At 34.9% G+C, this 13,069-nt stretch overlaps 1 protein-coding gene across 5 annotated transcripts in view; it reads right to left on the bottom strand.

Annotated features, from left to right (window-relative positions):
• Positions 1 to 13,069, bottom strand: part of HSF2 (heat shock transcription factor 2) — a 35,926-nt gene that overhangs the window by 9,407 nt on the left and 13,450 nt on the right. For all 5 annotated transcript variants that reach the window (XM_036415287.2, XM_036415284.2, XM_036415288.2 and 2 more), the window contains 9 exons: positions 12,433 to 12,541; positions 12,040 to 12,167; positions 11,081 to 11,205; positions 8,874 to 8,949; positions 4,885 to 4,946; positions 2,592 to 2,679; positions 1,411 to 1,559; positions 757 to 996; positions 2 to 107 (listed from right to left, as the gene is read on the bottom strand). In XM_036415287.2, the coding sequence (XP_036271180.1) occupies positions 2 to 107; positions 757 to 996; positions 1,411 to 1,559; positions 2,592 to 2,679; positions 4,885 to 4,946; positions 8,874 to 8,949; positions 11,081 to 11,205; positions 12,040 to 12,167; positions 12,433 to 12,541 (1,083 nt within the window). The remainder of the gene's footprint in view (position 1; positions 108 to 756; positions 997 to 1,410; positions 1,560 to 2,591; positions 2,680 to 4,884; positions 4,947 to 8,873; positions 8,950 to 11,080; positions 11,206 to 12,039; positions 12,168 to 12,432; positions 12,542 to 13,069) is intronic.

Genomic DNA, 13,069 nt, shown 5'->3' with positions numbered 1-13,069 from the left:
CATCAACCAGGAGATCTGGGTCTATGCTAAACTGTCTTCCAGACAGCATGGCTTGAAAGTCCTCTAAACTGCAATCAATACTGTCAAGATAATCCAACAGCTCAACCCTAAGGAAAAAGATTTTAAAAAAAGAAATCAATTAGCTTTTCCTGTTTTTATGTTTAAATTACATTGCAATCTAGCAAGGCAAAACATCCAGCAACTTTGGAATCCTTACCAATTCTTATCTTAGAGGTTCTATTCAGTATCTGGGATTCCTAAAAATATGATTAACCAAGAACTCACAGCACTTTTACATAAAACTTCAGTGTTTACAGAAAAAAAGGTTTTGCAAAAACAGTCTGATTTCTTTCTTTCCTCTATATTATAAATTATTAAATGGTTAACCTCTTATTACTGGTTATTGCTACTAATTTCTGTGTGTTTTTTTTTAGGCTAAAAATAAGTCCCTTAATAGAGATATGTTATTCCATCACCCTGATATAAACACAAATACAATCACATATATTTTATGGACATTCAAAACAAGTATTTCATTAAGAAAATCTGAAGAACTGCCAAGAAAATACCAAGACTGCTCATGGAATGATTAATTCCTTCTCAAAACAGCATTTGTGGAGCTCAACCCTGACCAAAACACAGAAAGGTACCGTATACTAGATGGGTTCATAATGTGAAAGGAAGGTCAAAGAGAAATAGAATATATAAAGTAAATAAGCAAAGAAAATAAATTTAGACATCTAAATGAACACTCACTTTCCCAAAAGATTGATGTTATCATTTAAAATGGAATCCATCATGGTAACAGGATCATCTGCAGTCAGACTGGAGGAGCCATTTAGCTGGATGGCACTAGACATGAGAGGACTTGTGCCATCACTGCCTGAACTTAGGGATTCTCTGGCTGGCTCATTCTGATCTCCACTCTGAATGACTGGTGCATATTCATCTTCATTGTCATCTTCAACAATGACAATATCAGGGTACTGGCTACAGCTATATCAACAAAGGAGAAAGAACCTATTACAGACCAATTTAATAAATTAATTCTAACCATTCCTTTTCCTTGGAAATTCTCTCCCCAAACCACATATCAAAAGGCTTAAATTTCTTGGGGGAGTATCTTAATCACAAATATTGATAGTTCATACAATGTAAGATCACAAAGAATCAAAGCTGTTTAGCTACAAAATTAAAAAATCAGAATTCTTAGTAGTTTTTTGTTGAGTCTTTTTTTCTTGGGGATGGGGTCGGGAGGGATATCTGGTTGAATAATTTGGTTTAATTTTTCAATTTAATAACCCAAACATGAGTCAGATATTAGTTCATCAAAGAATAAAGTGGTTTGTATTTAGCTCTTTGGTAAGAAAAGTAACTATTTTCATAAATGTTATTTCACAATCTCCTTACTTGGAGGGATCAGATATAATATCTTCATTAGTTTCTGGAATAACTGGGATATTTTCTTCATCTGCATTATCGTCAGTAACATCATAAATAATGATGTCATCTGAAATCCGCTCCCTTGGTTTTAAACCTTCAGTCCTACTGTGTGGAACCTAAACAATCAGTGAGAAAAAAACACATTAAAAAATGAAATTATATTAACTCCAAAACATTATTTAAAAATGCTAATTGAGAACCTACTATTTACTAAATGTTGACAATACAACAGTGAGCAAAACAGATATATTCTCTGCTCTTCTTGGACTTATACACTAATTAGTATTAGTAGTGCAGAAGTATAAGATATTCTCTGCATTCTACTTAACTATTTTTTTAAAAGGACCTTGAAGAGCTGCCACTTGCAACCACTGCCAGTGCCTGGTGCCAGTCCCGATCACTTGGCGCCATCAGCGGGTGCAAGCAGAAGCTGCTAGCTCTGATCGCCACTGAGGGCTTCTCCACCTCCCCGATTCTGAGCAGCCAACCCTTGCACCCACTGACGGCACTGGCCCCGCTCACACCTGCTGCTGGCGCTGGCCCCAATCACTCCACACTGTCAGCGGGTGCAAGCAGGGCCAGTGCATGGGAGTGGCAACAGTGGGAGTGGGAGTGGCGGCGGTGGGAGTGGGGCTGCTGGCAGACAGGGGGCTAGGGAGTGGGGCTGCTGGCAGACATGGGACCAAGGGCTTCTGCGTGAGAGTCTGGGTGAGGACGTGGAGGATGGGCCGAGACCTGCTCCTGGGCATAGCACAGTCTCATGGCCCACAGTTCCTTTCAAGGTGGACGAATTCGTGCACTGGGCCCTAGTATATACAATAAATAACAACAAATATTATTTATGGGTTCACAAATATAAAATGACTACAGAATTAATAAATACTAACTCAAAACTGATTATCTCTAGGTGACAGGAGAATTGGACAGGGGGAGAGAAGCAAACTTAGGAACAGACAACTGAGACAACTATATTTATAATGGTTTAGCTATTAAAATAATCTAATATAAACAATGAAAAAAGTCATGATTTAATAAAGCTAGAGGATGAACACTTAGATTATTACTCAATAAACTTATATGAATGCATGAAATATCACTATTAATAAAAATCAGTTTGAGACAATAAATATAAGTTAATAAAAAATTACTTTATGATGGTGATTATCAGCTGGTTCTTTGACTATGTGCTGAAACAGATTCTTCTTTTGGGCTCCATTAGTGTTCAGAAGTAAAGGCCTAAAAATCAAAAGATATCTATGAATTCACTGAAGCAAACATACAAGGAATTTAAACTGCTTTTACTACAAATACACTCATGGTAATAATGAATAGTAAGGATAAAATAAATTTTAGTAAGGATACAAAAGAAACTCCTAAAAATGGTTATATCTTAGAAAGAAACTGGGGAAATCAGTGTGTCTAAAACTTATTTCTTCATTCATTTTTACTACTTTTGCTATAATAAATGTAATCAACTACTCTCTTCAGATATATTTCATTGCTCACTTAAGCATATAAATTTTTTTTAATTTTTGTTTTTTCTTTGGTTTTTAATTTTATCGTTTAAAGTATTTCAAATAGTGGTACATATATCTCCTTTTTTTCCATTGACCTTCCCCAAACCTCCCCTACCCCACAGCACATTTCCCTCCCACCCCACCTCCAGTGTCTTGTGTCCATTGATTATCCTTATATGCATGCATACAAGTCCTTTGGTTGATCTCTTACCTCCCCCCTGCCTCACAACCCTCCCCTGCCTTCCCACTGCAGCTGCAGTTTGACAGTCTGTTCAATGCTTCTTTGCCTTTGTATCTATTGTTGTTCATCAGTTTATAATGTTCTTTATATTCCACAAATGAGTGAGATAATGTGATATGTATCTTTCACTGACTGGCTTATTTTGCTTAGCATAATGCTTTCCAGTTCCATCCATGCTGTTGCAAATGGTAAGAATTCCTTTTTTACTGCAGTGTTGTATTCCACTGTGTAGATGTACCAGTTTTCTAATCCACTTGTCAGCTGGTGGGCACTTGGGCTGTTTCCAAATCTTAGCTATGATAAATTGTGCTGCTATGAACACAGGGGGTGCATATATCCTTTCTGATTGGTGTTTCTGTTTTCTTGGGATATTATTCCTAGAAGTGGGATTAGTGGGTCAAATGGCAAGTTCCATTTTTTATTTTTTGAGGAAATGCCATACTGTTTTCCACTGGCTGCACCAGTCTGCATTCCCACCAGCAGTAAAGGAGGGTTCCTTTTTCTTCATATCCTCTCCAGCACTTGTCATTTGTTGATGATAGCCATTCCGACAGGTGTGAGATGGTACCTCATTGTTGTTTTGATTTGCATCTCTCGGATAATGAGTGACTTGGAACATGTTGTCTTCTCTCTCTTGGCTTTCTGAATGTTCTCTCTTAAAGTGTCTATTTAGATCCTTTGCCCATTTTTTGATTGGGTTATTTTTGTTAAGATATATGACTTCCCTGTAAATGTTGAAGATTAAACCCTTATTGGAGATAACATTGGCAAATATGTTCTCCCATGCAGAGGGCTTTCTTATTGTTTTGATGATGGTTTCTTTTGCTGTGTTGAAGCTTTTTATTTTGATGCAGTCACATTTGTTTATTTTCTCCTTAGTTTCCATTGCCCTAGGAACTCTATTGGAAAAGATATTGCTAAGACAAGTATCTGCTATAATATTTTGCTGCCTTTGGCTTCTTCTAAGATTTTTAGTTTCCCATTTTACATTGAAGTCCTTTATTCATTTTGAGTTTATTTTAATGTATGGGGGTAAGTTGGTGGTCTAGTTTTAAGAACAGTGCTTACATGGTAAAAAATAAATAGGTAACATAAGAACTACAATAGTTAGTGGAAGTAGGTTAATTAAGGCAACTGCATAAGCTGTGAGCATAACCAAGCTTTGCTAAAATCTTAGCCTTACAAGATACCCTTTTTCTTCTTCCAAATATTCCTTTGTCTACTATTGTTCTTATGTATTAGTTGTAACAATGGTAGTTACTGACAATTATAGGAATTACAATCCATGGCTGACATATAGTCTTTTAAAGACCTTATGAGTAGATTAAACATATCATCAAGTAAAAAGGCTTATTTTCTTTTTTAAAGATATGGCCTTTAAAAAAAATTTCACTCAGGATTTCTAAAGATAACATTAAATTGTTAATGTAATGAAATGCAGATTTTTTATTAACTGTATCTGTAAAGTGATCATTTAGACAATCCTTATCTTTCAAAAACATGAGCAGGATGACAGCATGAGGAAACAACATACTCTTGAAACTTGAGTGTAATTTAACAAGGGAGGACTGTTCATCCAGGAAAACGGGCGTACACTCAGAAAATGTGGGCCATTCATGGGTTAAACACTAAAATTTTTGGTTGTCCATGTGTAGGTCAAAATATTTTATCATAAAATCTTACCTTTTACGTTTTAAACTCACAAGCTGGTTATTCTGAACCAATGTAACAATAAACTGGACAATCTAAAAGGAAAATATAAATATAAATTTTTTCCATCATAGACTCCTAGTTCTTTAGTCCACATTCCACATCTTATAAAATTAATTCAAATATTGCATGCCCTCTATTCCAAGTCACATAATTTCTCCAATATTAAAACATTTGAAATTTGTATGCATCTTAAAATTGGTATAGAAGAATAACCTGTAATAAAGATGCTATTATCTAGGATAGAGATGCCTAACACACCCATCCACTTACATATCCAATATTCAGTTTAGTTGTTTTGGTGATACTTATAAGCATGCCTGAATACAGATCCCAACTTTTAAAATACTTTCAAGAATATTATGATGCAAAAATCAAACAAAAACTGGTATTTGACAGGCAATATTTTTCTTACACCAGGTAATATAATTAGAGATACAAAAAAAATTGTTAATACTTTGTCACTAAACTGCTTACTCAAAAGAAAAATGAATCATAAAATTTTCAAGTTATTCTAGAAAAATTGTTGAGGATCTAAGTATCTATAAAAGCTTCCTGCTAACAATCAAGAGAAGCTGATTTAATCTTCAAAGTGTGATTAAATTTAGAAGAAAACTATTAAACAGTGAAAGGAATGCCACATTCCTTTATTCTTTATGACAGTATTCCTTAATGGAGCAGAATCACTGCATGGAAATTTGTAGCCCAACTCTGGAATTGCTGAAATCTGAAAATTCTGAGGAGGGGCCCAGCAATATGGGTGTTTAGCAAGCCCTCCAGATGGTACCAATGTGAATGAGAACCATATATGACATGGTATGCCTTGAAATTATACTGTAACTTCCTAAAGGAGCTAAAAAAAGTGAGTATCATATGGAGAATGAGAAACAGTACAGAAGCAATGAATAAAGAAAAAAGGGATTGGGGGACAATATGGACTCTGTGCAGAAAAGTTTCTTGAAAGCTTTGTGAAATGTAATTTCATGATTAAAATAAAGAATTGTCAAATAGAAAAACCTATTGTATAGCTTTAATATTGTGTTCTCCCCCAAAGAAGTTACTAAATAGTTTGCCTTACTGTAGGGAGAGGCTATAGCGTTAAGCCTCAGACTGACCTGTTGGCAAAGCCACAACCAAGTCCCAGCTGAGAGGGCTCAGCCCTCTTAGCATAATTAAGCTTGACCTTAGACACTCCCTAGATCTTTCCTGGGTAGCTAACGGGCTGTGGGAGGTGCAGCCAAGTGCTGCCAAAACAAGTGAAACTCACAAGAATATTGTAACTATGGTGACCATTACCTTGTTTACCTCTGACTATAAAATAAAGGCTCAGCTTACCATCTGTATCTCTGTGGCCTCAGCCAGGCACAGGAGATCCACCTAGTCCCAGCTTATTCTCTTTTTCTGTTTTTTCTACATCCTTCACCGCCCTCCCTCAGGCTTACCAAACCCTTGGCTGTGCTGGCATGACACATCTTACAAAGTAATATGAGCTTTTTCATGGAAAAGAAATATAAACATTTCATTTTATTTTTAATAATTTGTTAAATTTATTGGGGTGACAGTGGTTAATAAAATTATATAGGTTTCAGGGGTACAACTCTATAATACATCAGCTGTACTACTATACTGTGTGTTCACCACCCCAAGTCAAGTTTCCTTCCACCACCACAGCTAACCCTCCTTTCCTTCATATAGTTGTCTGTCTATGGGGGGTTGGTTTTTTTCCTTATTTTCTTTTTTCTCCTTTTCCTTAATCACTGCAAAATATAAACTTTTAAACTGAAGAGTCAGACAACATTAGAGTATATGAAAAGGTTGGCCACTATATTGCTTACTCAAAAGAAAATGCTGAGAGATGACAAAAATATATTTATGCTTAAAGATATCTTTGAAATCATTCAACTTCAATTATTTTTTTCATTTATAAAAAAGTGTTATGGGAAAATTCTAGAAACATTAGTAATTGAATTTATAAGAACATGAATCACTGCTAAATTTCTTCTGAAATTTGTTTTACCTCTTAGTTCTTTTTACACTTCTGCCATCCCACTGCACATGTGGTATATGTTAGATGCCTCATCTTCTTTATAACCTGAAGAAGATGAGGCATCTAACATATACCACATCTGACTTCTGCACCTGACAAGTTACTATTTTCTTTTTTAAAAATATATTTTATTGATTTTTTACAAAGAGGAAGGGCAAGGGATAGAGAGTCAGAAACATCGATGACAGAGAAACATCGATCAGCTGCCTCCTGCATACCACCTCCTGGGGATGTGCCCGCAACCAAGGTACATGCTCTTGACGGGAATCGAACCTGAGACCTTCAGTCCACAGGCACACTCTATCCATTGAGCAAAACCGGTTTTGGCCACATACACTATTTTCAATTAATCTACAGTCAAGAGTAAATTGCAGAATTAAAAACAATTCCAGGAATAGAGAAAAAATGATTATATAAACTCCCTAACCCCCAACAAAACACATAGATTCAAACTCAAATCTGAGCAGATAGAATGTTAGCTTTCATGAAAAATTGAAATGATATATAAGCATTTTACAAACTATTCTTGCCATTAGGGAGGGTAAAAAACCAACAAATTGCAGATATTGTAAGTTAGTATTTAAGCAAAATATTGTTTTCTGAAAAATGAGGAACAGATTTTTAAAAATAAAGTAACAGGATAAGGTACATTATCGTTTAAAAATCAGGTATTCTTGCCGAAACCGGTTTGGCTCAGTGGATAGAGCATCGGCCTGCGGACTGAAAGGTCCCAGGTTCGATTCCGATCAAGAACATGTACCTTGGTTGAGGGCACATCCCCAGTAGGGAGTGTGCAAGAGGCAGCTGATCAATGATTCTCTCTCATCGATGTTTCTAACTCTCTATCCCTCTCTCTTCCTCTCTGTGAAAAATCAATAAAATATATAAAAAAATAAATAAAAAAAATAAAAATCAGGTATTCTTAACAGGACTGCATGTTGAAATTAGCTATGGAAAGTTTTGAAAACATATGTAACTTGGGACTCAGAATTGAATTTTACATTCAAACTTCACTTGCATAATAATTTAAAAAAAATTAAAAATAAGCTATTTTGACTATAGGCCAGAGGTCGCAACTACCATTCATCTCTTTTCTAAGCCTGTTCCACTAGATTCAAATCCTGTCAGTCATAATGCTATTTTTAGCTAAAGTCCTCTGAGCATGGACAAGCTGAAGCTCTCCAACTATGCACCCTCCTCCCCCCGAAAGAAAATTCTGTTGTTTAAACTTAGAGTCCAATTCACTCATGAGCAAAAAATAGCTACCTTAATTACTTTTATATTTCACCTCTTATTAACATATGAAAGATTATATGAATAGATCAAATCACAAAGAAACAATGCAACAAAGGGATTCTCAGTTCCTCCAGCAATTTTCAGCTCAAGTACTAAAATATAGGATTTATTTTACAAAATTATGTTAACTGCTTTTCTGCAAAGACTAATAGTGACATATATTCATAACTCATTTTTTTGAACTCATAATTTGGTCAACCGATTTGAAAACATTATCTTCTGAACCTGTACTTATGCCTTTTAGAGTAAAAAAATAGTAAAAACAAATGAACAAAGAGTCCCCACATAATAAAGCTTTGTTTTTTATAGTAATAACTGTGTAAGAAATTGACAATGTATTAATTATGCATCTAAGAATAAAATATTTTAAAGTTGTTCTGTCAGGCAAAAGGATCTTTAGTAAAAGTTAATGACATTAACTGGGAGTAAGAAATTACTATATTTTTTATTAAAAGTAATATTAACACTTGGCCTAATTTGTTTGATTTCATAATTTTACTTCTAATTGTGCACTTAACATATAAGAAACTAAAATCACGGACTATTCAAAAAGTATTCTTTGGGTCACAAATGGTGCTTATTAAAACACGCAATTAGGATCATGAGGGAAAAAGCTTACCTTTCGAATAACTTGTTGCTGTTGTGCATGTTTTGCTCGTAATTCTGACACCTCCTTCCAAAGGGACTCATTCTCACTATGTCATCATTTATTTAAAAACAAAAGCAAAAAAAAAAAAAAAAAAAAAAAAAAAGAATTCATTCAGAAAGCCAGACCCTAATATATTTAATTAAGCATAGCAGAGAATACCACAAATATAAAGAACTAGCTGATGGTTGCTAAAGGTGTATGTGTGTGGGAGGAGGGGTGGGGGAAGAGAATTAAAGACATGGGGATAACACATTTTTAAAAATTAAAAATAAAGATAAAAAATACCAGAGGATTTAAGTAGTTATTATATATTTTTATGAGACTAGAAAATCTTTGGTTCAATTATATAAATGACAACTATCTTGACACAAATCTAGAATCGTTCCTTCATAACTGCAGTAGCTTCTACTCATGACACTATATTCACAAAAACTTAAGGCTCATGCCTACATCCATATAGTAGTAGGCAATTTATTTCTCTGACAATCTGGTTCATTATTTCTTGCTTAAGCCAGTGTTTTTCAACCTTTTTTGGGCAAAGGCACACTTGTTTCATGAAAAAAATCACGAGGCACACTACCATTAGAAAATGTTAAAAAAAATTTAACTCTGTGCCTATATTGACTATATATAAAGTAATTCTCTTGAATAGGAATCAAATAAACACAAAGAAAGTATTTTATAATTACTTTATTATGAAATATTAAGTAAACAAAATAGTGAAAAATTATAAAATTCTTGTCTTGTCTGCACCTACAGCACACCAGGCAACATGTGCCGCAGAACAGCGGTTGAAAAACGCTGGCTTAAGCTAACCTTTCAACTATGGCTACCAAGTGAATTCAGTACTTGTGCTTAGAAAACAATTCTTAACGGAAAGTGATATTTACCTAGCAATTAAAATGCTCCAGGTACTATCATAAGCATTTTATATGTACTAATCATTTAAACTTCTTTCAAATCCATCAGGAAGGGAATTATTATCTCTATTTTATAAATTAGGATACTAAGACTCAGAGAATTGAGAAGACTTGCCCAAGATCACACAAATAATTTGCTAAGGGTTAAAGATGAACTAAAGTCAGTCAGATTTTAAAAACGGTATATTAAGATCTGTCTAAAAAAAACAAGCGTATAAAAACACTAGGAAATATTTGTCTTTGAAAAGCATATTCAAATATATGGCAAACCAATTAACTGGACCAGGAATAATATTTTCTTTTCCTTCATTCAACATTTATTGAAATTGCATTGCTATTGAATGTTAGCAGCAATGATAATGCTGAGAAAACATAAAAGATAATCCACCTATTACAATATTCATTGTTTTGTTAATTTCCACAAAATCCATCTTCTTCAATCCAAACTATTACAAAAAGAACTATATTTACAAATAGGGGGTATTGAAAATGAGACTTTAATACTTACCCCCCCAAAAAATACTGTACTTTTTCAGACTTGTGTCCTTTCCCCCCTATTTTTTATGTCCTACTTTTTCCTAAGAGATAGGTCACACAAAAAAAGAATAGGCGGCACATGTAGTACTTTGTGTGCCCTCGTGTATGATCATATAAAAGTTAACCTCTCCTGGCTTGTGTGGCTCAGTTAGTTGAGTGCCGTCCTATGAACCCTAGGATCACAGTTCCATTCCTGGTCAGGGCACATACCCAGGTTGCAGGTGCAGTCTGAAGTTGCATGTGGGAGGCAACCAACTGATGGAGGTCTCTTTCTCTCTTTCTCTCTTTCTCTCTCTCTCTCTCTCTCTCTCTCTCTCTCTCTCTCTCTCTCTCCCCCCCCCCTTCCTTCCTTCTTTCCTTCCTTCCTTCCTCTCTAAAATAAAGACATATTTTTTAAAAGAAAAGAAAAAAAACTTATGTTATTTCCTACACTAATTTAAAGATCTACTCTTTCATCAAATACTAAGGCATGTGTATAATATTGTTTCAAAAGCTCATATTTTTATATTCTTTCGACCACCATTATGAAGATACAATATTGGGGTAAAGTCTATGGCTACACATTAAAAATAAAGGGAACCAATATTTACAGAAAAATATTCTTTGACCTTGGCTTCAACAACATTTTCTAAAAGTACTTAGAGCACTAACCTCCAATTCACAACACACAATGAACACACCAACCCCATAACAGAATTATATTTGGAAATAATACTTTACCTTTTTAACTCAGAAAGCCTGGACTCAATAGTCTCTTGTTTTATTTGAACCTTCTGAGCACTACTTATAATTTTTGTTAAATCTTCCTGACGAATTTTACTTTCTTCTGGTTTTGAAGATGAAACCTTTCAAAAAGCATATTTAGGATGTCAAACAAATGCCTTGACTGTAAATCAAAGCTTCCCTATTAAGAGGATCTTATAGCTTGTTCAGGAAGTAATCCATTTCCAAAAAGACCTGGATAAGATTCTAGGGAGAGAATACACTTCATAGTTCAGAGAGAGGATAAAGAATAATCAGTCTATTTTTTAAAAATGTGGGTAAGTTTCCAGTTTCCACAAGCAGGAACACCTTAAGGGCTTTTTTCCTCTTCATTTCATTCTGTCAAACTCCCTGTAATTTCCCCAAGCCTCTTTATTATCACATTCCAAAAATTTATGCAGTAATAGCTTCTTGTTAGGCCATTTTCTTCCATGGCCCACTGCCCTTTTACCTCTCTACCCTCCCACCCCCATTTTCTGGATTTGGTAAGATATTTCAGTAAAAAATTCATTAAAAAATGTACTGTTAAATGCCTACTATATACTTATTCTGGGCATTTGAATTCAACAGTAAATGACATAAAAAGCCCTCCACAGAATTTACATTCTAGTAGGGCTTACATTTTTTTAAGCTAAATTAAAAGGAGTGAGCTACCCCAATATGAATGGCTCCTCCTCTCAGTCAGCATGCAAGCATTTTCCTTCCCTTTTAAGGTGTTTGAGCACTCAGTATAATTCAGCACGGGGGGGGGGGGGGGGGGGGGGGAATAGCAGGGAATAATTAAAACTTTATTAGTCTAAGTTATCCTAACAAAGAACACCAATGTATTTCTATACATTCTCAATTTCAACACTGATGTCTCAGCCAAGTGTATGACATGGTAATGCCCTAATTAAATCATGTTAACAATACCCCACCTTCCTTTTAATGTTCTCCAACAAGTCATCCTGGCCTTGTTTGAAGTAAGGATGCTGAAATTCAACAGGACCATCTCGTTCCTGCTTTACAATTCCAGAGTCAATATGTACTACTTTACGGAAACCATCTGAAAAAGATTCAAAATTCAGATGACTAAAACAGAGAAGTCAAAATTTAATAGTGCTTCTATGTAGTATATTTCCTCCTTATCATTCTAATGGGAAAAAACTGTTTAATCAAATATAAGTGGAATTATACATTATTTGTCCCTTTGTGGCTAGTTTATTTTACTTAGCATAATGTCTTCAAGGTTTATCTATGTTGTAGCATGTCTCAGTTTTCTTCCTCTTTATGGAAGAAAGTACTCCAAATATACTGCTGTCCATACTCACACATATTCAGTTGCCTCACAAAGCTTGCCATGTTATTGTGCTTGAAGTATTTGGGAAGTATTTCTTTTGCAAACCTTTGTTCATCCAAAACCAGAAAACTTTGACCATTCTGAAAAAAATAAAAAAGTCAAATAGTTAAGGTCCTCTGATATGAGATTGTATATAAGAACCCCCAAACTGGACAATTCTTTTATGATAGCTTCAGACCAACAATTTATAACTGTTAATGGCAACAGTAACAAACTTCAATTAAGTGCCAAACTGCAATTAAGCTTTTGATACCAACTTCAAAAGCTCAGGCCCAGTCGGTGTGGCTCAGTGGTTGAGCATAGACCTATGAACCAGGAGATCACAGTTCGATTCCTGGTCAGGACATATGCCCAAGCTGTGGGCTCTATCCCCAATGTGGGTGTGTGCAGGACACAGCCAATCAGTGATTCTCTCTCATCATTGATGTTTCTATCTCTCCCTCTCCCTTCCTCTCTGAAACAAAAAACAAGTAAAAAAAAAAAAAAAAACAAAAAAAAGCTCAGGAGCACATCTCAAACCAAAATTTCCATCATGCTCTATAGTGAAATATTAGAAAAATTCCTATTAAATCATAAGAAAAATAAGCACAATATGTACATAGCATAAT

Source organism: Pipistrellus kuhlii, unplaced genomic scaffold (genome assembly GCF_014108245.1).
Source record: "Pipistrellus kuhlii isolate mPipKuh1 unplaced genomic scaffold, mPipKuh1.p scaffold_m20_p_5, whole genome shotgun sequence".
NCBI lineage: Eukaryota > Metazoa > Chordata > Mammalia > Chiroptera > Vespertilionidae > Pipistrellus > Pipistrellus kuhlii.
The sequence above is the reverse complement of the archived record's forward strand: the minus strand, read 5'-3'. Positions and strand labels throughout refer to the sequence as shown.